Source organism: Fusarium oxysporum, chromosome 10 (genome assembly GCF_000149955.1).
Source record: "Fusarium oxysporum f. sp. lycopersici 4287 chromosome 10, whole genome shotgun sequence".
NCBI classification, from domain to species: Eukaryota; Fungi; Ascomycota; class Sordariomycetes; order Hypocreales; family Nectriaceae; genus Fusarium; species Fusarium oxysporum.
The window spans coordinates 1,362,628-1,387,107 of NC_030995.1; the positions used below are offsets into that span (position 1 = coordinate 1,362,628).

General features: G+C 47.9%; 12 protein-coding genes across 13 annotated transcripts; 4 read left to right on the forward strand and 8 right to left on the reverse strand.

Annotated features, from left to right (window-relative positions):
• The first annotated feature begins 171 nt into the window (after positions 1 to 171).
• On the forward strand, positions 172 to 4,763 carry FOXG_11418 (uncharacterized protein). Of its 2 annotated transcripts, XM_018391031.1 has the most exons (3): positions 172 to 1,439; positions 1,505 to 2,844; positions 2,897 to 4,763. In XM_018391031.1, the coding sequence occupies exons 2-3, from the start codon at positions 2,110 to 2,112 to the stop codon at positions 3,251 to 3,253; spliced, it is 1,092 nt and encodes a 363-aa protein (XP_018249608.1). In that variant the 5' UTR covers positions 172 to 1,439; positions 1,505 to 2,109; the 3' UTR covers positions 3,254 to 4,763. The 2 variants fall into 2 exon arrangements, with proteins under 2 accessions (XP_018249608.1, XP_018249607.1); XM_018391030.1 differs by having other exon boundaries at positions 172 to 2,844.
• On the reverse strand, positions 536 to 1,946 carry FOXG_11417 (glutathione S-transferase). The gene has a single exon (XM_018391029.1). It carries the CDS (start codon positions 1,722 to 1,724, stop codon positions 798 to 800), a length of 927 nt encoding a protein of 308 aa, XP_018249609.1. The 5' UTR covers positions 1,725 to 1,946; the 3' UTR covers positions 536 to 797.
• Positions 3,401 to 3,586, reverse strand: FOXG_11419 (uncharacterized protein; the record flags this gene model as incomplete). Its single annotated transcript, XM_018391032.1, has 1 exon — positions 3,401 to 3,586. One exon carries the CDS (start codon positions 3,584 to 3,586, stop codon positions 3,401 to 3,403), a length of 186 nt encoding a protein of 61 aa, XP_018249610.1.
• Positions 4,764 to 4,769: 6 nt separating the features above from the next.
• FOXG_11420 (transcriptional regulator) lies at positions 4,770 to 6,111 on the reverse strand. The gene has a single exon (XM_018391033.1). The coding sequence runs from the start codon at positions 5,755 to 5,757 to the stop codon at positions 4,987 to 4,989; it is 771 nt and encodes a 256-aa protein (XP_018249611.1). The 5' UTR covers positions 5,758 to 6,111; the 3' UTR covers positions 4,770 to 4,986.
• Positions 6,112 to 6,867: 756 nt separating this feature from the next.
• FOXG_11421 (alkanesulfonate monooxygenase) lies at positions 6,868 to 8,185 on the reverse strand. The gene has a single exon (XM_018391034.1). It carries the CDS (start codon positions 8,124 to 8,126, stop codon positions 6,951 to 6,953), a length of 1,176 nt encoding a protein of 391 aa, XP_018249612.1. The 5' UTR covers positions 8,127 to 8,185; the 3' UTR covers positions 6,868 to 6,950.
• A 2,071-nt stretch (positions 8,186 to 10,256) lies between these two features.
• On the forward strand, positions 10,257 to 12,142 carry FOXG_11422 (uncharacterized protein). Its single transcript, XM_018391035.1, has 2 exons — positions 10,257 to 10,590; positions 10,642 to 12,142. The coding sequence occupies exons 1-2, from the start codon at positions 10,557 to 10,559 to the stop codon at positions 12,024 to 12,026; spliced, it is 1,419 nt and encodes a 472-aa protein (XP_018249613.1). The 5' UTR covers positions 10,257 to 10,556; the 3' UTR covers positions 12,027 to 12,142.
• A 213-nt stretch (positions 12,143 to 12,355) lies between these two features.
• FOXG_11423 (uncharacterized protein) lies at positions 12,356 to 13,409 on the forward strand. The gene is made up of 2 exons (XM_018391036.1): positions 12,356 to 12,731; positions 12,781 to 13,409. The coding sequence occupies exons 1-2, from the start codon at positions 12,609 to 12,611 to the stop codon at positions 13,267 to 13,269; spliced, it is 612 nt and encodes a 203-aa protein (XP_018249614.1). The 5' UTR covers positions 12,356 to 12,608; the 3' UTR covers positions 13,270 to 13,409.
• Positions 13,410 to 13,624: 215 nt separating this feature from the next.
• Positions 13,625 to 15,429, reverse strand: FOXG_11424 (uncharacterized protein; the record flags this gene model as incomplete). Its single annotated transcript, XM_018391037.1, has 5 exons — positions 13,625 to 13,681; positions 13,738 to 14,105; positions 14,158 to 14,451; positions 14,884 to 14,943; positions 15,261 to 15,429. 5 exons carry the CDS (start codon positions 15,427 to 15,429, stop codon positions 13,625 to 13,627), a joined length of 948 nt encoding a protein of 315 aa, XP_018249615.1.
• A 1,193-nt stretch (positions 15,430 to 16,622) lies between these two features.
• Positions 16,623 to 18,836, reverse strand: FOXG_11425 (uncharacterized protein). The gene has a single exon (XM_018391038.1). It carries the CDS (start codon positions 18,576 to 18,578, stop codon positions 16,863 to 16,865), a length of 1,716 nt encoding a protein of 571 aa, XP_018249616.1. The 5' UTR covers positions 18,579 to 18,836; the 3' UTR covers positions 16,623 to 16,862.
• Positions 18,837 to 19,447: 611 nt separating this feature from the next.
• Positions 19,448 to 21,332, forward strand: FOXG_20533 (uncharacterized protein; the record flags this gene model as incomplete). Its single annotated transcript, XM_018400816.1, has 2 exons — positions 19,448 to 19,738; positions 19,787 to 21,332. The coding sequence occupies 2 exons, from the start codon at positions 19,448 to 19,450 to the stop codon at positions 20,651 to 20,653; spliced, it is 1,158 nt and encodes a 385-aa protein (XP_018249617.1). The 3' UTR covers positions 20,654 to 21,332.
• FOXG_11426 (uncharacterized protein) lies at positions 20,716 to 21,511 on the reverse strand. The gene is made up of 3 exons (XM_018391039.1): positions 21,348 to 21,511; positions 21,188 to 21,298; positions 20,716 to 21,137 (listed from the first exon to the last, which is right to left on the reverse strand). The coding sequence occupies exons 1-3, from the start codon at positions 21,397 to 21,399 to the stop codon at positions 20,887 to 20,889; spliced, it is 414 nt and encodes a 137-aa protein (XP_018249618.1). The 5' UTR covers positions 21,400 to 21,511; the 3' UTR covers positions 20,716 to 20,886.
• Positions 21,512 to 22,069: 558 nt separating this feature from the next.
• Positions 22,070 to 24,173, reverse strand: FOXG_11427 (MFS transporter, SHS family, lactate transporter). The gene is made up of 4 exons (XM_018391040.1): positions 23,764 to 24,173; positions 23,496 to 23,708; positions 23,239 to 23,394; positions 22,070 to 23,188 (listed from the first exon to the last, which is right to left on the reverse strand). The coding sequence occupies exons 1-4, from the start codon at positions 23,941 to 23,943 to the stop codon at positions 22,217 to 22,219; spliced, it is 1,521 nt and encodes a 506-aa protein (XP_018249619.1). The 5' UTR covers positions 23,944 to 24,173; the 3' UTR covers positions 22,070 to 22,216.
• Between the last annotated feature and the right edge of the window lie 307 nt (positions 24,174 to 24,480).

Genomic DNA, 24,480 nt, shown 5'->3' on the forward strand with positions numbered 1-24,480 from the left:
GCTTCGTTTTCATTGGAAACCCAATCGTTTGGCTGCTTCCTCGATTGCTTTCTTAATCTACGCCTTGTGCTTTGAGGAGACGTTTGTCAAGCCCACTGAATGCCTCCCATTTGTTGAAGACCCAGTATCTAACCGAGTCTTGAAGTGGTGTATGTTTAAACAGGTTCGTATCCCACTGCAAAAGTGCGGCTCTTTCGCGGATCATAGTAGCTTAAGCCACCGCCGGCGCTCAACAACACCCACCTGTACGATTTCGGACTTTTACTAACTGCGATGCTACGTTAAACCTTTGCGTCATCATGTATCTAGGCGAGTAATGGAAGGCTCGTCCCGTGTTCTCGAAGTTCTCCTGCATTGTCATGGGCGATTCACGAAGAGATTGGCTTTGAGGATGATTACGTACCATTCGCCTTGAAGCACATGAATCTCAACGGCGTGTAAAGGCCCTTTTTGATCCGTAACCATCGTATCGCAGTCAACATCAATGTAGTGACATCACCTGTTTGTTGAGAGAACAAACTTGTTCAGCAGTCCTTCTCAAGCCACTACTGCGTACAGTCTACGAACGAAAATTAGACGTCGTGACGACGATAAACTATGGAAACCGGGAAAGTATCCTCGGCGTGCCTGTGGCTTATATTCATAGTTATCAGCTTTAGTGGACTATGTGAAGGGGTAAAATGAAACATGCTATGGCGCTAAGAGGTATATGTAGGAGAGAAGTTATCCGAGTTGATTCAAAGCCGAAATCACAATGTTTGCAACTGGATATCTCTAATAGTCGTTACTCAAACCCCTCAAGGAAGACGCTTGCCCGAACGCGTAGCCTGACCAACTTCAGAGTTGGTAGTATCCTCGGCATATCTCTTATACGCAATGATGTATCGGTCATCTGCACTCCAGGTCTCCTTCACACTATCACGGTTGAGAATTGCATCATACCACTTCTTCCACCTCTTCCAAATCTCCCCATCTTTACCTTCGCCAGACTCCGGGATACCATGGCCGCCCTCCTTGTAGTGATCAATTAAGAACAGGCGCTTCGCCCATGGTGCTAAGCAAACATCCACGAGACTCAGAGTCGAGCCGAGAAACCATGGGCCTTCAGGGTCCATCTCCTCAACTAGAGACTTGATTCGTCCTCTCAGTTCTTCTCTTGCCTCATCAAGGCTAAAAGGCTTGTCGGGAGTGTGCTGCATGAGCTTGTACCATGAGGGAATGATGCGTGTGCTGATATGATCGATCCAAATACGACATCTTGCCCTCTCATATGGATCGGTAGGAAGAAGTCGAGGCCCATACTTAGAATCGTCCGTGAACGCCTCATCGAGATATTCACAAATGATGTTGCTCTCAAACAGAGGCTTCTGCACCTTGCCCTTCGGGTCAACGGGTACTGCAAGAGTAGGGACCAATCCACGGGGATTCATGGCCATGAAGTGAGCCTCTTTCTTGTATGGGTTGATCTCTACATATTGATGAGGAATCTTCTTTTCGTGAATAGTGATCCAAGTTCGTTGGACGAAAGGGCAGAACCAGCCTCCGTAGAGCTTCAGCGGATGCTCTTCAGCATGCTGAGCAGCAAACTTAGCGGCTGCGCCAGTTGGTTCTGGAGGTAGAGAAGTGTCGACGTTTGTCATGATGGATCTAGTTCTAATATTTATGAATCTTGTTTCTCTTGATGAAGTTGAAAGCAGAGCTCGCAAGAAATAGGCTTGTTGCATGTCTAACGGCGGTGATGGGCTGAGGTCAAGTTAATGACGTCGAAGCAAAGGTGGAGTTTATCAAGAGGAAATGGTTGGCAGACAACATCTTGTTCAATAATTACGTTGCACAACCGTCATTAGAATTGTGATATGTATTTCTAGACCTCCAGTCAGTCTTGATATCTCAAGACTTATACATATCGGTGGGAAATTATTACAGTGAGCGTTTGGCTGACCATGACTTCCATCCATTGAAGCCCACCCTGGAGCAGTTGAGCTTAGACGTTATGACATATGATAAACAGTGCACGATGGTATTTGACACCGTCTTCTTATCGTTATCGCAGCTATCGAGTCAACCAAGCCATTTTATTCCACCAACTGTTACAAACTAAACCATAAAATGTCAGACTCAAGAACGTCGCGGTTCACACCGCAGAACAAAACCACCAATGAACGACTCTCCACGCATACGGTCGGTCTCGTTGCCCTCTCCGATTTTCGCAAACGACGCGCCGAAGTCCTTGAACAACAGGAGCGCGAATCTCGAGAAGCTGCGTTTTCAGGCACGTCCACTCCGGATGCTTCCTTGACAGGCACTCCTGACAACGCTGGCAGTGATACAGGAAGTGGCGCGCAACCATTGAAGAAGAAGAAAAAGAAGCAAGGGAAGAAGCTGCTGTCGTTTGACGATGAAGAGGGTGAGGATGAGGGACCATTGATAAAACCGACAAAGGCCAAGAAGTCCGGCGCAGTCGATACCGAAGGCAATGAAGGCGAGGTCAAGACCAAATTCAAGGCAAATGCTTCGGTGGGTATAGTACCCAAAGCCATGACGAAAGCTGCATTGCGCAAGGAAGCCGCTGAACGAGACGCATTACGTCGCGAATTCTTGGCTATCCAAGCAGCCGTCAAAGCGACCGAGATTGCGCTACCTTTTGTATTCTATGACGGGACTAATATTCCTGGTGGAATCGTCAGATTGAAGAAGGGCGACTTCATATGGGTGTTCCTCGATAAAAGTCGCAAAGTTGGCGCCGATTTGGGCGTGGGTGAAAAGTCCAATGCAAGGAGGGAATGGGCTAGAGTTGGAGTGGATGATTTGATGCTTGTTCGCGGAACAGTCATTATACCTCACGTAAGTTTTCTCGCTGGCGCTTGTTATTGAACAGCTTCTCATTGCCGTCTAGCATTATGACTTCTACTTTTTCGCCATGAACAAGACACCCGGTCCTGATGGCGAGCCTGTATTTAAGTACAGTGCGGAACCTCCTCGAAAACCCGAATCGAGCGATAATGCCGAACCCATTGATCCTCTCGTCACGCCCGCCTCTAAGGCTGCTGTTGCAGACGCGCTTCCCGATATTAACACCCTTGAGGGCGCTGACGAAGATCCCACTCTTACTAAGGTTGTTGATAGGCGGTGGTACGAGAAGAACAAACATATCTTTCCTGCGAGTATGTGGCAGGAGTTTGACCCCGAGAAGGACTACGGGAAGGAGGTGAGGAAGGATGCTGGTGGTAATACGTTCTTCTTCTCGCGCTGAGATGGTGCTGTCGACTGTCACAAAACATCGATATGTGCTTGGAAGTGGGTTGTGGCGGCTCCTTGGGCGTTGGATATATCACGAGTGGATCACCTTTTGAGTTTGGCTGAGAGGTCACAGATACACTCAAAACGCGTGGGAAAAGCTTCAACCGAAGAGCATCCAGCCTGCCCAGCACGCGCCTGCGAGCACCCACCATCCAGGCCAGAAGAGCATGAGGAAGACTAGATTCCCGCTGCCGAGAATGAAGACGGCGAATTCGTACCAGAGCTTTTTTCGTAATCTCTGGACATTCTTGGAATTCCATGCACTGGCGACGGCTTGGGTAGACATGTTGAAGCTGTGAAAAGCGCTATACTTTGCTGCGATGAAGGCGTTTAGGGACACGATCTTGCTCCCCTGGAGGACGGCGACGAACGCGCTGCTCGCGATGATGCAGGCATGGAGGCAAAGGAAGATGGAGATTGAGCCGACAAGGCTTTGGAAGCGAAGGGCAATTTGTAGTGACGGAACGATCAACCTGGTGATGTCGGAGCGGGGATGGGTCGAAACGTTCAGATCCACTTTGGAAGCGGTTAGAAGTGTCGCTTTGTCCATGATCTCGATCTGGGAATGGAGTCTCGATTAAGTACCGAAATGAACCAACGGTAGATCGAGGCTTGCAACAGCACAAGAATATCAGAGAAAAAACGAGAATGTCTTTGACCGTTCAGCAACCCCCACCATCTGCAGCATTAATTGACTCTTTGGTGTTTATATAAATTATCTTGAATTCCAACCCCCACTCTGCATCTCATAGCATGCCCAACGCCTCCCGCATCCAACGGCAAACGCGAGGCTTTTTACCGTCTAGAACGGTCACAAGCTCGAAACTCTACAACCACATTTCGCTTCTGCCAAACGTAACTTGCTGATATGAAGCCTCAGGCCCGCTTCAAGCCCCTCATCCCGTGCAAAGTGAGCGATTGAAGGGTTGCAACACGACGACCCACGGCGACACGTGGGCCCGCTGATTCGTTGCTCGGGAGACTCTTATTGACAATTGAATAGCGAGCGCGGGATGGCCTCGATGCCGGATCTAGATAGTGGGTGAGATCTTCAAGACCCTGAGTAAGGGACTTTGCTGCACGTGGGAGTGAAATCGTCTTTTTGGGGGAGTCAGAGTTAAACAAACATGGGGAAGTCAATCGTGTGGAATAGCATAGCTCGGCGTCTAAGGTAAGCTATTGTATGGAGTGCAGCGGGAGCCAAGCCCCAATGACAGGCTCCACGTGGGAACCTGGCTGCCGTCGTTCGCTCGTTGAGGCCGGAGTGACAACTGATCGTCGACCGTTCCGGGTTTTAACGATCGGGGGATCGCCGAGACGGAGCACGGCATTTGCAAACCGTAGTCCGGGTTCGTAAAATGGTAGCAACGCCTGGCTACGAATAATAGAGAACCGACATGCTTTCAGAGCAGGTCTATCAATTCCTGTTAATGAGTCACCGACTCGATGGACAGTCGGATGCTTTATAATTCATGTATAAGTTAATATTGCTTTGCTTCGTGCTTGACTTTATTATAGAAACAGCTTCTATATTTTCTTTTATGAAGTACAATCCCTTATGGTTCGCTCTGCAGGTCACCGAGTAATTTGATCTAAGCAACGCATACAACATTAATGACTTCTTACTTCAGTTTCTTGGCCCACCAGCACTTCTGGGACAACAGTACTATTCTCCAGATGCCTAATTTACACGCTTGCCTTTTTCGCCTCCTTCAAATCACTTCGAGTCTGAACCAGCTTCGACATCTCCTTCGCAGTCTCAGATTCAAGCCTAGAAAAGCCTTTGATGACACCTTCTCGATCACCCATGCCCATCTCTTGGCTCATCTTGAACTTTCCTCCCATGTGCGTAATTTCAATCTCGATTCCGATGATGCTCTTCTTCAGAAGCTCAATGAATCGATCAGGAGCATCAGAAACCTTCCAGTCCACAGGGTTGTCACCGCCAGTAAAGCCCATAACATTAGTCTCGGCATGGCGGCTGAGGTCCGAAATCTGTTTTGAAAGAAATTGTCCAGCCTCGTCGGTCTTGGTATCGTAAAAGATCTTGGCCCGGCCGTAGACTTGTGCTGCCGCGTAGTTCCATGTTGGAACGACTTTTCCAGTTGTAGGCTTGGTTTCTGTGTAGAACTTTGGTGTGACGTAGTGTTGAATAGGGGAGTTGAAAATAACAATAACGTCTTGCTCGATTACATTATTCAAGTGTGGGTTTTCGGTGAGGTTCTCGATCATGGCTTTGCTCTGAGGGTTGACTCTGGCGAGGTGACCTCGTAGCTTTCCCAACTCCGTCTCGCTTGTCTCATCTTCGATATCTAGAACGAAAGGGATATGGCTGGACTGAAGAAAGGGGAAGTTTGGGGATGGAATGGCGGTAGTCAGAAGACCCAATGGGTTCTCTCGAATTAGCTTCCTGAGCACCGGAAGCTCGGTTTCGGCGTGAGGTCCTTTGATATACATTTCTGTTGAACTTGGATATTCAAATACGAAGAAGGTGAGTTTAGGAAGATACTGCGTAGAGACAAGGATTTCAAAAGTTGAGGCTGGTATTTATTCGCAGACAGTGAAGAGTCATCCAATGATTATATGCAAAACAGATGAACGCCCTGGACCAATTACAGGAGCCGTAATACCAATTCAGGGTACTGAATTGACTATCTCCTCGGAGCTTTATTCTAGCCAGCGGCATCGAAGTCGATCATATGGAATCATTATAACCTTGTATACGTTAAACTGCCTTGCTTTGCCCACAATAGTTATAGTCATGTGGGAACTCGTAAGGATGGCGGGCTCTAGTAGATCAGTCTCACAAATCCATTCCTATTTCGTATAATTTCTGACGACTGGCTTGCCTTGACATTTGAAGCTGAATCACAAACTATTAACAAAAGTGATGTTCAGTAGTAGTCAAACAAGCCTAGCCTTGAACAATTTCGTTGTAAAAGTGTCATAAACTGCCGAGACTTCACAGGCTGCAATGTCGAACCATATGTACAGCTGAACTTGTAAACCAATTCTCTGATTGGTTGCTGATGTGATCTTGGCTTTGGAATCATTCTTCAAGTTTGCGGGGCTGTGGGGTTGAAGATGTCTGAATGGTTCGATGTTTTAAGCTGCATCTTTGGTTTTACGACTCATCTAATCAGCTGAATTTTATTGCGTAACTATAAGTGACTACACTAGAATTATGGCTGATTCAGGAAACAATAAGAAATCATCATTTTTGCCCTTCTGGGAAGTTTATATCTAGATGAGTAGTACGCGGATGGTTAAGGTGCAAGCTGACGGTTGGAGAAAGACTTGCCTGCTTGTGTGAGCTATGGTAGGACCAATAAGTATATAGGATTTGCTTATTTTCCTGTCACTCTTGCTCCTTACGCTTTGGAAACATTATATTGCGTTCCTTTTCGGGGTATATAAGCTTACATTACAGAAACCCGATATTCGTGATTCCAAGTTTGGGACCCTGAGACTAAAAGCAAGGAAGCTCATATGCTGTCATTTGGTATAAGCACAAGGAGACCTGATTTATGATCCCTAGTGGCCTTTGTTAGATAGAATCCAAGAATTCAAGAATATTTCATTCGTTGTCAATTCATTTTGAACGCTATGCACTATGAACTCAATGCTAATCCCAAGCAACAACCCAGAGCTTAAGCAGCGACTGGAACAACCTTGGTCTCCTCCTTGACCTCCTGCTTAACTTCTTCCTTAGTAGCTCCATGGCTGCCATTGGCACCGTTTGTGCCATTCTGTCGCTCCTTCAGAGCAGCTCGTACGCCAGGCAGGATGTATCGACCATAATCGATGGCATCGTTAAGGTTATCGTATCCACGGATAGAGATAAGCTCGGCACCGAGGTCGACATAGTCAAGAATAGAATCAATGACAGTCTGGTGAGAGCCTACCAGGGCTGTAGATGCACCTCGAGCATTGGTGGCTGTGACGGTAGGATACCAGAGAGCACGATCTTGGACCTCACCCTTCTTGGCGATATCAAGCAGACGTTGGGATCCAACGTTCTGAGGGCGGTTGTCGTTGGGTGCAGCCTTACCAACGCCCTTGGGTCGGTTCTCCTTGAGGAGGTCTAGGGTTCGGTGAGCCTTGGCCCAAGCGATCTCTTCTGTATCGCCGATGATAGGTCGGAAGGTAACCCAGATGCGAGGACGATCTTTACGGCCAGCCTTCTCAGCCTCGGCGTAGATACGATCGATCTGCTCCTTGGTTTCCTTGAGGGGCTCGCCCCATAGACCAAAGATATCAGCGAGAGCGCCACCAATACGGTAAGCATCATCAGATGAACCGCCGACTGAGACGTCGATGTGACCATTCGTAGGGCGGACTTGGTTGGAAAAGTTCTTGAAAGTATAGTACTTGCCCTCCCAGTCGAAAGGCTCAGGAGAAGCCCATGCCCGTCGAAGAATCTTGATATACTCCTCCTGACGAGCATATCGCTCAGACTTATTCAAGAAATCACCCTCACGGGCTTGCTCGGTGTCATCTCCACCAGCGATGAAGTGAACAACAACTCTGCCTTTGCCAAGCTGGTCAAGTGTAGCGAGAGCCTTGGCGGCGACGGTAGGGTAGAGGGTATTGGGGCGGAGAGCAATGACAATCTTGATTTGCTTGGTAACAGCTAGGATAGTGGCACCGATGGTGAAGGGGTCAAAGGAAGAGGAGTGATAGGGGATGAGAGTGTAGTTGAACTCGTAATCATCAAGATTCCGGGCATACCGGACAAGGAACTCGGGATCAATTCCAGCACCGGGAATGGGGTTGAGCTCCGTAGAGGGGTTGGGGAAAGTTAGACTGATGAATTCTGTAGGCATCTTGGCGTTTGATTATAAGATGTTATCTGATTAAAACAACGAAGCTGAAGTCCGCAGAGATATCCCAAACTCTTATATCAATACTAACGTTACCTTGAATTTGTTTTAGACCCGTTGTATATGCGTGCTAGTCAAGTTTCATTATTAATATCGAGTATGGCGAAATATTGCGACACATAGTTGATGATCACGCCTTCGCACCCACCCCGATCTCGGCTAATCAGATCAACTGTAACCTTTGTCTGAGAGATTAAGAGAACTGTGAGAATATCTATTCTATTTGGATTTTATATATGGTTAAAGACATGGTGATAATATAGATTTGCTATTTGTAGCTGAAATAAGTCTTCATGCCTATCCTGACCCACTACGATAATTAACAACTTGCCCAGCCGATATCCTAACTCTATTGCCGGTATTATATAGCCATTTGGCTCTTTAGATCTTCCCCAAGGTTCCCCGCTCACTTCCCCTCCGGTTTGTATCTTTATCCTCTTATGTGACAGGGTCTACGATGGCGTCAGATTGAAACAGGTCCACCATAATGACACCTGCGGCCACCACCGACGGGTCGATGTATCCGAATTCGATGCTATAAGGGTTTTTGAGCACCTCATTGGATACATTTATCGAAATCCTTATCTGAAGAGTCCGTCTCTATGAGCTGATCGGTCCATATTTGTTCAGATGTGGACTGTCCAAGAAGGTGTGTCGTTCGATCAGCCAATACTTATTAGCGGAGGGAGATGTCAAGATCCGGCCATCCAGGCTGGACCCTTATTTATAAGCTGCGATGTTTATTCCCGCATGTAGACCCTTGCCGAGTGGGATGTGAAGTGCATTGGGCAGATATGGTGTTGACATGCCTCCGCTCTATCTGATAACCATCTTCTTCACACTTCATAAGTTGATATGCTTAACCACGGACTTGAAAATCCAATCAGACGTAATTATTGTTCCTAAGTAATATAGGAAAGATGTAGGAATTACACTGAGGCCTCGTTATACAAGCTATCGTTTTCAATACAGTGACCACTACAGTTCTGCTTGAATCTACATGGAGAAAAGCATGTAAGAGTTGCACTTTTGAGTAATGAGTGAAAGAGAGCCACCCATAAGTCAATCTATAGTCCCTTTCAAGACTCATAGTTACATAATAGTTCTACTATTGAAAAGTCCAGTACGTCGATCAACACAGCATGCTCAACAGAGACTGGAAGGAGATAGTTCTTATAAGTCGAATTTTTTGATCAATTCATGTTTCATTAATCACTTGGAAGGATTTCATAACAGCTCAATCTGAGTTGTATATAATTTCGAAGAGTTGGTGGTAGTATTAAAGATTAAATAGTTGTGAAATGTATGTTTGAGGAATCCAAGCATATATGGAGTGTGTAATACCGTATCCCTGCTCTTCTTCAAGAAAACTATTTCTGCATCTCTTACTTCAATATCTTCTCTGTTCATATCAGCTATTGAATAACAATATTGCAAGGAAAAGGAATCTGGAGAAATTCAACCCAGGATTGGTTTCGTAGTTGCCATGGTGTACTGACCTATCCTAGTTGATTGATTGTTGAATCTTATAATAACTCCACAAGATATGTCAAGGACACATTGAAAAATCCAAATCAACTCAAGCTTTAGGGAAGCTATAAGTACGAAGCCCTAACAAGTTGATCTCGCAATTCAAGCACAATAAAGTCTTTGTGTTTCGAGCTGACGATATGGTCTTCCTGCAGAAGATGCCCAAACCGGATAGCCTTTCCTTGCAAGATCTTAACTTAAAGAGGCCGCCACATATATAATTTCGTTGCCTAGAAAGTGCCAGCGTTGGGAGAATGTTCCATCGGATGTCGTTGCCGTCTGAGCGAATACAATCCTGGCTATACACAAGATAGAATGAGGAATACGCGTCAACCTTGGACCAGCAGTCCCCGAGCTGGCAATTTGTTTATCAAAGGTTTCAGTTGTCTGTAATAGCGGACGAGAGTTGCCCCGACCTCTTACAGATGAAAGCTGCCATGATGCTTGTCGGGCTGATGCCCCCCAGTTGCCAAGAGAGTGGCCGTTCCTTATTCTGCTCCCTGACGAGGAGGATCGAGTAAACTTGTTGGAAGAACGGTTGAATACCTGCACAAGTTGAACAAATATTCATAACTTCTTCAGGAGATAGTGTCGGGTTCTCGGGTAGTGGATTTCCCCGTATCGAAGGATCGTAAACGGGCCCACATATAATTTCCGTGATAACATCGCACTCGCAAGAGGCCGCCGACTTCCAATCAATTGCCTCAGATCACCAGTAAATCCGTTTCAAGACCGTCTGACACTTTCAACAAGAGTCAAAGGCTCTTATAAGAGCAGACCTCCCAGAGTTCGGTGGAAATAGCACATTTAGATCATCCATCGTTAGTGAAACCATATCTCATCATGCCAGCGAAAACAGAGTTTCTTAGATACGCGAGTATGTAACCCTACCAGAAGCCAAACTGCTACCTCCTCTGATACTTGATAGGTCCAAATGAGATGCGGACTATTGCCCGTGAGGATGTTGGTTACTATAACGCAGTCGTTATTGGTGCAGTCTATGACCTTGCTGATGGGGTCAACGTCAAGTCTCCTTTGACCTATTTCCACGCGCTAAAACGCTGCATTGAAGAACATCCCTTCTTCTGCGTTACTGTCGGGGACAGAAACACCGACAAGGGTTTCTATGAGCGGGTGGCTAGCATCAATGTCGAGGAGCATATCAGCTTTGTTGAGGACAAAAATGCTGAGACAGACTCACTGGAAGCCATTGGAAGATCTATGGAAACAGAGTTAGACCGCCCTTTTGCCGCTGGAATTCCACCATGGAGGATTGTCGTTCTTCCCCTGGGCCCTTCTCAATGCCATGTTGCATTCTCCTTCTCTCACACCATTGGTGATGGGATCACGGGGGTTGCTTTTCACAAGACGTTCCTTGCTGGACTGAGGGAAACCCCTGCAACTGAACCATCATCGATCATTGCTCCAACAGATAAACCTCTTCCTGAACCATTCGACACAGCTGAAAGACTGCCAATCTCGTGGCCATTTCTACTGGCACCGGTTCTCGCTGAGTACATGCCATACGTTCTCGTCCGATTGCTTGGCCTACGTGTCTCGGCATCCTATGTCGACGAAGGTACATGGACAGCAGCGCCCATCTTCTTCGACCCTGAGACATATCACAACAAACTCAAAATTCGACAGGTTGAGGCGTCGCAAGTAAACAAGGTTATCCAGCTTGCGCGGACTCATGATGCGAGGTTGTCAGGAGTCATGCACCAGCTCATCACCCGCGCACTGAGCAAGGCAGTCCAAGACAACAACGTCACCAATTTTGTGGCGCAAACAGCTATAAATATGCGAAGATCAATCGGCATGTCCAATGACGTGGCGAGTGATATTGTATCTGGCTCATACACTATCCATCTTCGTAGCGCTGCGACAGGTCCTTTGACTGAACAAGAGTGGGCATCAGCTGCTGAAGCTACAAAGGAGTTCGCCATGACTTCCACCAAACTCGAAGATAACGCCATTGGTCTGCTTCGATATGTCCCGAGTATGAGAAAATGGACTCTTGGTAAGATTGGCAAGAAGCGGGATTCGTCATACGAGTTCAGCAATGTTGGCGTCTTTGATGGCAACAATGCGAGTGATGACAGGGTAAAGGTGTCCAAGTTGAGCTTTGCGCAGCCTGGCCACGTTGGAGGTTGCCCCATTTGTTTCAATATCGCCTCTGTGAAGAATGGCGATCTGGTGTACACGGTTACGTGGCAGTCCGGAGCATTGGGGCTTGGTGATGAGGCGGCAGAGGAGAAGATAGTGGAGGAGATATGCGACCAAGTCCAGCGTGGCTTTAACGAAATAGCCTAGTTTCCGCTCGCGATGAATATCTTAATAATGTTTAATTTCTTGCTTATTGGTTGCTTATTGGTTCATGCTATTCTGCATCTGGTGAGCATTTCGATATTCTGCCTCATGTTCCATGCACAGAACAAGACCCTGCCGATCAATTGCAACAGAGATTGTGGCTCAGCATGTCCCAGGTTCGGACTCGGGAAACCCGATAACCCCACAAACGGCGCACAGCATGTCACTCGACGATATTAGTGGCTCAGCCCTGCACCGTTAGCGGTTAGTTTGAGCTTACGGGCTTGTGTGTGCGGCTGTGAACTGCGCCTAGTCCTACTGAGTGGTCTGTGACGTGAAGAAGCCTTGTTGGCTTTTTGTCAGCTAAGGCGGATTTAATGGGAAGCTAAGCCAAAGCAGCTCTTTTGCTGTAGCGGGAGAGATGGAGCGATCGTGGTATTTAAAAGGCGGGGGAGGAGCTGTCGTTTTGAGTTTCCGTCCATCATCATCTAGTCTACTCGTCACTCAAACAATCCTATTGATCAATTTCTTCATCTACCTCTCTATCTATTTCTCTACCTAGTACCTATAACCTACAAAACCAACATGTCCGCCAACGATTATTACGGCAGTGGCAACAGTGGTTACGGCCAGCAGGGTGGTTATCCTCAGCAGCAGAACTATGGCCAACCCCAAGGCTATCCTCAGCAGGGCGGCTATCCCCAACAGGTATGTTTCTCATCCCAACTCTTCTCTGCCATCATTAACAACATTACAGCAGCAGTACTCCCAGCAGCAACAGCCCCAGGGATATGGCTACAGTCAACAACAGCCTCAATATGCCTCCCACTCGCCTCAGCCCAGCTACGGCTCGCACGCTCCTCCCCAGCAGCAGTACGGGCAACAACCCACCTACGACCAGCGCGGTTCATCGTCCTATCCTCAACAACAGCACAACAATCCTCAATACGGTGCCCCTGCCTATCCCCAGGGCGGCGCTCCAGGACAATACCCTCCCGGTCAACCCGGCCCCGACGGTGATCGTGGCCTCGGAGCTACTCTCGTTGGCGGAGGTGCCGCTGCTTGGGCTGCGCACACAGCTGGCGGTGGTCTTCTAGGCAGTCTCGGAGCCGCGGCCGCTGGTGCTATCGGTGCCAATGTGCTCGAGAACAAGTTTAAGAAGGGCAAGAAGGACAAGAAACACAAGAAGGATAAGAAGCACAAGACCCGCGGCATGGACAGTAGCTCCAGCAGCGATTCTGACTAATGATGGTTGTTCATGAGGGGATATGGAGTTTAGGTGCTATAGCAATTATTGTTTAGATTTACTTTGCGAATATGACGAATACTTGGTAACTTGTAACTTGATGGCGTTTTTATAAGTGACAATGGACTAAAGCATATGCGATACTACATATCATATTCTGAGTTCAGATCCTAAAAAATAAGCTTATATGCCAAGCTTTCAGGCTTCTTGGCTGAAATCATAGCTATTCCCGAATCCTCGGTTCAGGTAACCCTCAAGCACGGCCTCCCTGGTCGCCCAGTCCACTGGTACATCCAACCCCAGCTTTCCCTCCCTCTCTAGATTTTCTAGAGTCGGCTTTACATCTTCGCCCAGCTCAAGTCTCATTCTGTTCCTGAACCACGGTGCAAAGTGGATCATGGCGAGCATCACCCTAGTCTGTTGCGTAGTATTAGGCATACCAGCGTGCCAGAGCCTGAGATCGCGCACGACGATGCTGCCTTTCTTAATGACGGGCTGCAAGGGCGGTGAGATCTCTTGACGTTGGCGTAGGAGTTCTTCTCTGATGCGACCGCTGGCTCTCTCACCGTGCGCACCTTCTTGTGCATCAAGGCCAAACCCATTGTGGGTGCCAAGCCATATCTCTGTGGATCCATTCTCTGGTGTAGTTGTGACCAGAGGAATATTGACGACGAGGGCAAAGGGGTGGTCTGGGTGTGCAAAGTCTGCATCTGAATGAACTGGCTGGCGCTGAGGAGTTCCTCCAGGGAGAGTTGCCATTGCAGAATTGGCAGAGCAGAACGTCCACTTTGGCCGTGGGCCCATCATTGCAGTGGTGATTTGTGTGGCAATGGGGTCTTGGGCATGTAAGTCAGATGGGGTAGGACAAATTCGTAGAGGCATACTTACTTGTGAATATGGAGGGGCTGAAGTATTCAGAAACAGGAGGAGCATCCTGCTGAATGTTTCCCTTGTTGTAGTTGAAAGGGCCCTTGTCACCACGAGCCTGTAGGGTATGAGCATCCTCAATCATCTTCTTATTGAGGATGTCGATGTCCTCGTGAGGGACAACATCTTCCACAACAACTAAGCCATCTCTGTGCATGTGTCGCACAGATTTCTCAAGGTTTCTGGAGTCGAGAGTCCAGTTCTTTACTTCTTGAGCTGAAGGTCGAACAACCCCGACCTGAGGAGGTTGTGTGACTGTCGCAAAGGTGCGTGTATGTTTCGTGAAGGCCGAGGAAAGTTTTTGGGCGCGCAACATGATAAAGGACCTTAGTGGGGTATACGATGGCAATTGGAAGTAATTTATATGAGACTGAAGAACTGTTTTGGATATTCTGGGGGGTGAAAAGACCTCCTCATTTATACTTGTAATCAGTAAACTTGGTGATGTGGGTTTCCCGAGCTCGGAAAACCTTTCCCCACTGGTATAGGTTCTCGGCTGCCACGATGCAACAACTTGTCGTGAAGAGATGTATCGATGAGTTTGCTTCATGTAACGTGGTTCTGTGGGTTTAGCGATAGTAACACGTCGAGGAGTCACGACATCGCCATTCTACTCTTGATCCATCCCCCAGGATGTCTTCAGATCACCAATGAGTCGCTCAACCGGCCATCCTATAGTTGATTTACATGCGAGTAGTTGCCGAATTAGCTCCTGTTGCGACGCCTCGGCCTTGATAAATCTTGCGCCTATCCAAAGGTTAAAATTGATGGCAGAGACGGGGTAGTGTTACTTACAAAAAGCTATTGGCCCGAACGCATTTACCAGAACTGACGGCACCTTGGCAGTGAAAGCAATGCCGCAAATCTCAAGCGCAAAGTTCTCAAGAAATTGTTCTTTGGACTGAGATTCGAGCTCAGGGAGATCAAGTCCACCTAGGTCCTCCAGGCTTTTGGGAGAAGTGTAGATGCAGACTATCGTCATTGCGACGAGATAGTAGTGAAGTATCGCAGCTATTCGGCATTAGAGACATGGCTGTTTCGGGGCAGGGAAGGACTTAGCTCACCATGGCAAGGCTGCAGGAACCAGATTGCAGGGAATAGATGAGATGTGGTATTCTCACCTTGAAGTCTTGAGTAAGGCTTCATGTGACGAGGGCAAGAATTCCGCCAGCTTTTGAGGTCGTCTTTTATGTAGTCCCACTGACGACCATCTGTGTCTTGTTTGAAAGACATATTAATTATCTTGCCCAGGATTAGAGTAATAGAGTTAAGATAATCCTGATCAGAGGTACGTTGAATCATTAGTGGTGTACTCTCCAGGTTCATCTTCAACGGACATTCCTCAAATAGACTGAACGTAATGTCCTCTCTGAGATAGTTCCAGAACCCCGCGCCCAGAAGCCCTGCTTGTGGAATACCTGAGAGTACATCATGGAGCGAAGCCATTGAGTAAGCACCACGAAGATGCATGTTGGGATCAACATCACCGTCAAGAATCTCGTATGAACGCAAAAGACACGTCGCTGCGAGCGCTACACCTCGGCTGATGAGTTCATCGCCTGCATCCAAAGCGATGAGAAATTGAACACAACGATGATGGTAGAATTCAGCGACTTTGCGAAAACTTGGAGCTGATGTTTTACATGCATGCATTGAAGAGAGTGCGATGACGGCGCAGAAGAGGAGAGGCTCGTCTAGAGCGATGGACGGAACTTCAAGACCAAAAGAACATGCTGAGTCGCTGAGATCATACCATTCCGAGATATTAGAGGTGTAAGAATGGAAGAGGCGCGCTATGTTCTGGTCTTGTAGAGCTGTTCGTGGAGAGTCAGGATTAGGTAATTCTTTGTGGAGGACTTGTTGAGCAGTCAGCTAAGTAACTCAGAAAGAGCGAGACGACAGACTGAAACGTGTTGGTTTGTCTGATCTATCGCAGTAAAGACCGCTGGTTGTGCATTGCCCGCAGATGGGAAGTGCTTGATTGCCTACTACAGGCATTAGAACAGGGTCTTGGAAATAGCGTCACTCTTACACTTTAGCTTGCGACGACGGCAAGTATTGCTTCATCCATGTTAGCTAAGCGATGTCGAATTGAGGTAATTGTGCTAACCAGATGCCTTTCTTGGCAGGGCGTGGCATTGGAACATCAGAGTCCAGTCACGAAATGAGTGTGCGATGCAAGAGGGAAGTGGATGTTGGTGATAATTATTGGAGTCATTTCATGACGGTGGGGTTTGCTTCACTTCAACGTGCGGACAATGCGATAAGCGATTTGACTAAACGCCCCTTGGCTCAAGCGACAGCAAATAAGTATGTATAGCGATTTTCATATCATTGCACAAATTCTGGTACTCTTACTTAAGTATTGGATAGCTACGGGCGGCAAGAAACCTCGATCCTAAATGACACAAAGATTTAGGTCAATTATCATAAACTTAGGGCGGTCTTTGATGAGTTTAATCTATCATCTCTATTCAAGGCCAGAAGATTTCTTGCTCCCTGAGGGATCATAATTGCTGAAGCTTTATCTAAAAGACGCTGAACTCATCATGGACCACAAATAATCATTCCCAAAGGCCGTCAATCCAATCATTAAAGAAGAGTCTAGGCTATCTAACACACTATCGCCCTGTCTTAAAAACAATCTAGTGATCTATAGAAGCGGATCACAAACGACAGCATCCAACAGGATTCTCAACATCTCGCCTACAATAACATGACGACTCGATAGGCACATCTACAAAAGCCATAGCCGTCTTAAGCTGCTGCTTTACGATCCGTACCTCGCCGTCAAGTCCCAGCTTCACTGCACACTCATGATAGCCGTGGAGGGCCCAGACATTATTAGGGTGGTGTCTTGCCCTGAATAGCTTGTTATTCAAACCGAGGTCGGTGCGGTATACTTCAGCAGCTTCTTCGATGCGGCCTTGTTCCATGAGGAGAGCGGCGTACGCATGACGGGCGGGTTGCATCCATGCCCACGGCTCAGCGTATCGCAGACCATCATCGAGATCGATTGACTTTCGAAGATGCTCAAATGCAAGCTCAATGTTGCCCCGTCGGTACTCAAGTTCGCCATCGAGCATGGCCTCGGCCACAGCCAGGACATCAAGGCACTTATTAGGGTACTGTGTACGAGTCGGCGGCACACGGGCTTTGGCAGCGATGAACATTTCTCGCTGCTTCGCTGACTCTTCAACATTTCCCAGCGCCGCATAAGCAACACCCTTGGCATAGTGAATCGTCGCGGTGGTCACGCAGAGCAGTTCCTGGTCCGTAGGAAGTGGCATGTCAATGATTTCCTCCCATTTTCCAAAGCGGATCAGGATATGTGGACGAACTGATCTAAAAGTCTCCAGCCAATCTGCCATTGGGGGCGACTCAATTCGCAGATCTTCGTCTGGAATAGCCACTTCCATTTGGTTCACTGCCTTGATCGAGACACCGTACTGGCCAGCAAACATGGCGGCGTAGATGAGTGAGTGGTAGTCATGCATACGATAGATGGTATAGAAGTCGCCGCCACCCCGGAGGGATACAAACTTCTCATCAGCCATGACAGCCTTTGCATTAGCAGATATGGCACGCCGATAGTCTCCGATGAGGATGTCGAGATGCGAAGGCATGTGAGCTAGGTGGCCTGCTTCATTTGCCAGTTTGCGAAGATGCTCGGCTGCAAGGAGACCTTTTTCGGGCTCGGTCGACATCTCTGTGACGTGAATATAGGCGTGTAAGAGTCCGATATGCTCATATCCCCCCTCCTGAGCGATACCTCTTTCCAGAACTTCTTGAATCTCAAGGACCTTAGAACCAGGCGCAGGCTTCCCTGTTCGGACGTCCCATAGAGCCCAGGGCGTGAGATTCATGAGTGAATCGGCGTACAGGGTTGCGATATCAAGATCATCTTTGAACTCTTCATAAACAGGTCTCATGGCTTCCGCGTAGGCACTGTTCCAACTCCTGGCATGATTTGTGTCGTTCTCATCCTTAGGATAGCGATGTCGAATGGCACCAGCAAGGGCTCGCTCAACGGGGCTCGCTTTTGAGGCTAGAGCTTCTGCATTTTTGCAGGCTTCAAGACCTTTCAAAGTGGTGTGTTTGAGATCGTTCCGGTCGAATGCCTTCCATGGCTTATTGTAGTTGGGACCAAGAGCAAAGGCAAGCCCCCAATATGCGAGGCAACATTCTGGGTCGATTTCAATGGCCCTTTCAAAACAGCGTTCTCCTTCGGCATGGTTGAAAGCGTAGCACCAAACGATGCCATCTTCGACCCATCTTTTGGCCTCTGGCTTAGTGGTAGTAACGTCACGAGTGAAGGGCGGGAGAATAAACTCTTGCCCGTGAGAGTCATCTGACTTGTGTGTAGACTGTGATGGCCCCATCTTGAACAAGCCAAGAAGTATAAAATGGCGAGTGGCTGTTAATAGTAAAACCCTTGTTACTTATTAAGACGTGTTTAGATGTTGATGGTTGCTGGTCTTCGGGAGATCGCCCTAATAACTTGCGGAGAAGCTGAGAATGCCCCACTCTTGGCTTGTACAACGTCAAATCAGCAATCAGTGACGTGCGTGTCAATGGCCGAATACGGAGTATAAGAGCAATGCGTGAATGTTGATGAAGTCGTGATAATTGAGAATGAAAGGAGAATTCTTATGGAGACCCAGAATGAAGAAGGATGGAGAAATCTGAAATAAGACATCCTGCCCCTGTAAGTCAATCTCCAGAGAAACAGCCACTAAGAAATGATTCATACACCGCCGCTGTAAGCTCATGTGATGCAGATACGGGATATAAGACTAAAGGCTCCAGTTAGGATGTGAAATTTAGGCTTTTTAGGTTGAAGTTATACTGAACTCATCTAATCTGGTCTAAGCATTTCATTCATTTAGGATCAAGGCTATGTGCTTGTAAGGCAGCAGCATATTAGGATGAGCTTGAGCCCGAAAGCCGGGCTGTGTGTTTGGAGGGTCGTAGTTAGTGACCCCTGTCAGCATATATCTTGTGGAATAGTAGTCTCTTTGTTGAAAACCCAATCATAAGCACAGCGATACTTTGCCGTTCATGAAGCCAAGTCAAACGGAATGATGCAATCCTGCTGCTGTGGCGTGTCAAACTTGGGTTCAATTACAGGTGAGACAGGTTATGAAAACTCTAAGCTACTAGGGTATCAACAAGTTATATATCTCTCCGCTTTTCCTTATTTTTATTGATCTTAGGTTTAAATCTGCCATCTTTGCCATCAAACACAAACATGCGCAAACACCTCAGACGTTTCTTCAATCACCTTCGACGGAGACCCGCTCTGAAAGGACTGAAAGAAGATTCCCGTGGAGATCTCATTCGAATCCCCCCTGAGATCATCCTGCAAGTCACCGAGTTCCTCCCCAATGGCTCGTTAATATCACTCAGCCTTACCTGTTACGCCTACCACGCTCTTCTTTCGGGGATCACCCGCAATGTAAAACTTGAGGGAATGGAGTTGGAAGAGTTTCTGCAGCTATTAGAGAAGGATTGCGCAAGCTCGTATCTTTGTTACACCTGTGTGAGGCTTCACCAACGGGACCGACGAGGGAAAACTGACCCCTGCAAGTGCTACAAATGGGATTGTAAGAAAAACTGTTTGTACCACTTCCATTTTTATCTGTGGATCGACTTTGGTTTGATGATGACATATCCCGACGTGCGACTTATCATGAATCGCCATTTCAACGGCCCTACCCACGGACTCTCCCTCGATACGCTCAACTACCACGGAGATATCTTTCGATACGAGGATGGTGGCACAGAACGGTGGACATCCTTTGCTCGCATAATTCAAGATGAGCTATTCGTGCAGAGGACTCTGGCAATATGGCATCCCGGAGATTTAGGAGTGCAGGAACTTCTTGATCGCTTTTCCTTGCCTATATGCCTTCATATTAGCAGCAATACTAAACGCTACGAGGATGGCTATGCACGAATCGGTCTGTATACCTTGCCAGAATTGGTAGAATTATCGGGGGGGTTCAAGTCTTATGATGGCTCATTGGGCTCGTGTCCTATCTGCTTTACTGATTACTCCATAACCGTACGCTGGGGAACCCATCAGAGGCAGGGCTGGCACATAGAAGTAGTGAGTTACCAACAGCTTGGTTCTTGTCGATCGCCTTATGATTGGAAGTGGAGACTTGCTGCGGAAGACTGCACTTGGAATGAACCAAGATGCCGAACCCAGAAGCCGGGGCTCGTAAGGCAGCGCTGGATGTGGCCAGGTGGCTTCATACAACCGGAGGGAAAGTATGTTGGCAAGGCTCGCCGACAGCCCGGTAGTCTACTTGGATCAAGGCGCTGTCCTTGGGGGCTCTCATGCGAATATGAACCAGAGTGTAAAGAGCACTATGCCGCAGAAGAGAACCACCAGCCGCCTGCTGGCCTTTTCAGAAGTCATCTCACCTGGTGGTACCCGACCGAAGCTTAGCAGACGAACTGCTTTATCTGGCAGATGCAACGAGAGTGGAGGTCACGTTCTTGCAAACGCCTTGTGGCGGTGCCGTTCCATATGAACTGCCCCATAACAAGAATCAATTCTGGGTTATAGTCGGACTGCGAAACGAGGGACGCAATCCTGGAGAACAACATCACTATTCAATGCTATACACCTAGCTCCGCATTCACACATACGACCACGTCCATCTCCCACAACCCCCAATCTTAGCCAAAGAGGTGCTCCTGCTTGGCTCCCTCAGCAGCCTGCAGGTAGCTAACACGATCACGGCAGTAAAACTCGACATTGATCTTGTTGTCGAGGTTGGCCTTGCCGTTGTCAAGACCACCAGCCTTGATGATAATCTTGCCAGGCATGACGTCGAGGCGAGTGTAGAGGCTGGAGCCGCAGTCACCACAGAAGAAGTGGTGGTTTATCTTACCAGAGGCGCCGGTGACATCGTATTGCTTGGGAGAGCCTGGAAATATCAGTGTCTGCTTGGTAAAGAAACTTGGTTGAAGGTAATACCCTTGGTGACGGAAAAGTCGTCCTCAGCGACAACAGCGTTGGAAGTAAAGGCACCGCCAGTCCACTTCTGGCAATCGATGCAGTGGCAGAGAGCCGTAATAGCAGCGTCGCCTATCTAGTTAGATGAATTCGTATTATATGATTGGTTCAAAGAACTTACTGTCGCTCTTGTAAGCGATGGCACCACACATGCAGCTGCCAGTAAGAGCCATTCTATAACAAATTAAGCACGAAGCTAGAATGTCTTTGGAAAAGTGTAAGTTATCAAGGTGTCTATGAGACAATCTGTGGAGTGCAGAAGCTCTCAAGGTTCTCGGATATGGGATATATATACTTGAGTAGATCTCCGCACAATGGGGCCAGTGAGTAATGATTCCCACGACTATCCTAGTCGGTTAAGCAAGAGCGGGAGCTAGTTTGGAATTACTTCATCGCCAAGTGGAGAGCTATTCTACGAAAAATATCTCCATTCGTGTTGGAGCCATGTCAGAGGCTTGAGGAGTAAGCAAATGAACTCCCTTTCTCCGGAGGATTAACACAGTTTTTGGCACCAACGATATTGATGATACTCTTTACAGACTCGGTCAGCTGGGTCAAGTTTGGAATCAACACATTGATTCAAAATGCAACTATCTTCGGATCCGCGTTTGAGAGTGGGGAAATGCGTATCCGAATAACAGGTTCCCCAGACATTTTACGTACCATGGTTGATCCAGAAAAAGGCGGAGGAATTAACTAAGAAGTCCGAAACGAATTGGATCAACTGATGTTCTGGGGAAATGGTCATGAACTCTTGGCGTATACTGCCGACATCCGCTCCACCGATGCGGGGAATGCCCATAGTCATGAGGAATCATCACCGACGATCCGGCACATGAGATCAAGCACAACAAAGCTTTGGAATATTTCATGAATTTCATAGCTATTTCTGGACTAACAGCATGAACTATATGCGTGCAGTGTTGCACCTCAGTCATCATTGCAGAACATCTCAACCATTCATCCTTTCTCCTAGTCATCCCCCTACATCTAATCCCGCAGGTGGACAACCTCAGGCTTCTCACTGCTGATCCTACCAGTTTCCTCGTCGTAATGTCCATGACGGTCAGCAGCCTGATCCATAGCCCCGTCGCCCATGGCCTCCCTGGCATCAGAGTCGTGAGCAACATCGAACTTGCCCCTCAAGTTTTCGGGACCGATAAACGTCAAGACAATGACGTACACGTACACACAAGCCATAAAGATACAGATCACTTTTCCGTAGTCGTAGCGAGTCTCGCCTTCAGCGTTGTCGGGAAGTGGGAAGTTCTCGCCGAGACGGGCCTCGATGGTAGATGACGCAGAAGACACGAGGTTACCAAGTTGGTAGGATGTACCGACGACGAAAGTACGGAAAGCGCCTGGAGATAATTCCATCAGATGAATGGGAATGACACCCCACGCTCCCTGGACACAGAATTGTTGGAAAAAGGCAGCCGCGATAATTGAAGAGTCGCGGACGAAAGTATAGGGATAGAGCAGGGCGCCACCAACGATGCAACAAGCGATGATACTGATTCGACGGCCAATAGATTGACTGCTGAAACCGACGACAGTGCCACCAAGCATAGCTCCCAAGTTAGCCACGACCTGGGTGACTGTGACCTTGTTCTTGGAAAAGTTGAGCTGGTTCTGCAACATGGTAGGGTACAAGTCCTGGCTGCCATGGCTCATGAAGTTGAAGCCCGCCATGAGAAGGACGAGGTATACCAGCAGAAGCCAATGGTGCTTTAGAGCGACTTTGCCTTCTTTGATGAAAACCTTCCCTTTTCCGTCTGCACCAGCAACTTCCCGTGCGTGTTGGCGTTCCTGATAGGCTTGGGTCTCGGGGAGCATCAGACGAGCGATGATGAAGAGTACGGGGGGACAAGCGCCGAACCAGAAGAGAGGACGCCAGTCGTGAGATGTTGTATCGACTAGACCGCGAGCAAATGCAGCACAGAGAAGGTATCCGAAAGCATACTGCAACAATTAGATAATGGAATTCAGTCAGGCGGGGCATTGCTACTTACACCTTGCTGGAGCATACCACTCATAAGACCACGTGCCTCCTCAGGACAATCTTCGAGAGCAGTGGCGGCGGCATTACCATAAAGACCACCCATGGCAACGCCAAAAAGGGCTCTGCAAGCTAGAAACTGCTGGTAGGTTTGACAGAAACCAGTGCCCTGATATTTCGTCAGCGACTGTTCGGACATATCTCGTAGATCTCTTGGCATCGGCCTTGCCAAGCCCAATGTGACAGGGGTTTCTGTAGGGCTGTACTCACAAGTTCAAGAACAATGAAGAGAAGATTGTTAACCACGAATGGCCACTTTCGACCGTATCGATCACTCGCAATACCGAAGGCGATAGAGCCAACGGATCGGAACATGAGAACGAGGGTAATACCCCATGTGATGTCGGTCTTGGATTTGTCGAAGGTTTTGCTCAGACTTGTAACGGAGAGAGATACGGAGAAGAAATCGAATGCGTCCCATGTCTGTATGTCATGAGTTAGTTATTGATAAGATGATGTACTTGGAAGAGGAGCGTACCCAGGCCGCGAAGGCGACAAAGAAGAATGCCCATTGTTGGGAGTTCAGCATGCGCACGAGTTTTATCGGATTCGGCACATTGTGCATGGGAGGTTTGAGCGAGGAGAATCTTGTGGCTGCGTAGCGACCTGGGGACATGCCCTCATGAGGTGCGCGAGTGTTGTACTCGTCTTGAGTCATTGTGGGCTTTTGTTATCGTACAAAAGGTTGTAGGTAGTGAAGACGTCTGGATGACGTTTGTGGAAGTGACCCTCTTGGGCTATGAGCTGGCGTTGAGTGCTATCAACAATGAACTGGTATAAATGGAAGGAAGTCACCACGATTGATGCGTATGAATGCGAGTGAGTAAGGTATCAGTAAAGACACACAGTCAACGCTGGTTATCGAAAGGCCAACCTACTCCAAGCGAGGATCATCCTCACTTATATACTCTTCCCCATCTCCCCCAACTTGACCAACTCCTCCAAAACTCAATGCACCATCTCCGAACCGTGAGCGAATATCCCACGAACCTATCATACCCTTACGATACAAGCATCAGCAGGGATCAGAAGAGTTCGGGGGTCCCCATAATTCGTAGATTAGAGGGTGCCGGTTCCGGAGACGTGATGTTTTGATTCGGCATCTATGAGGTAGTGCTGCAGATCTCGTGTTGGGTGTTGCAAAGACAGGGATCTCTGCTGTTGTGTGCAATCGTCGCTGAGATCCACGTTACAT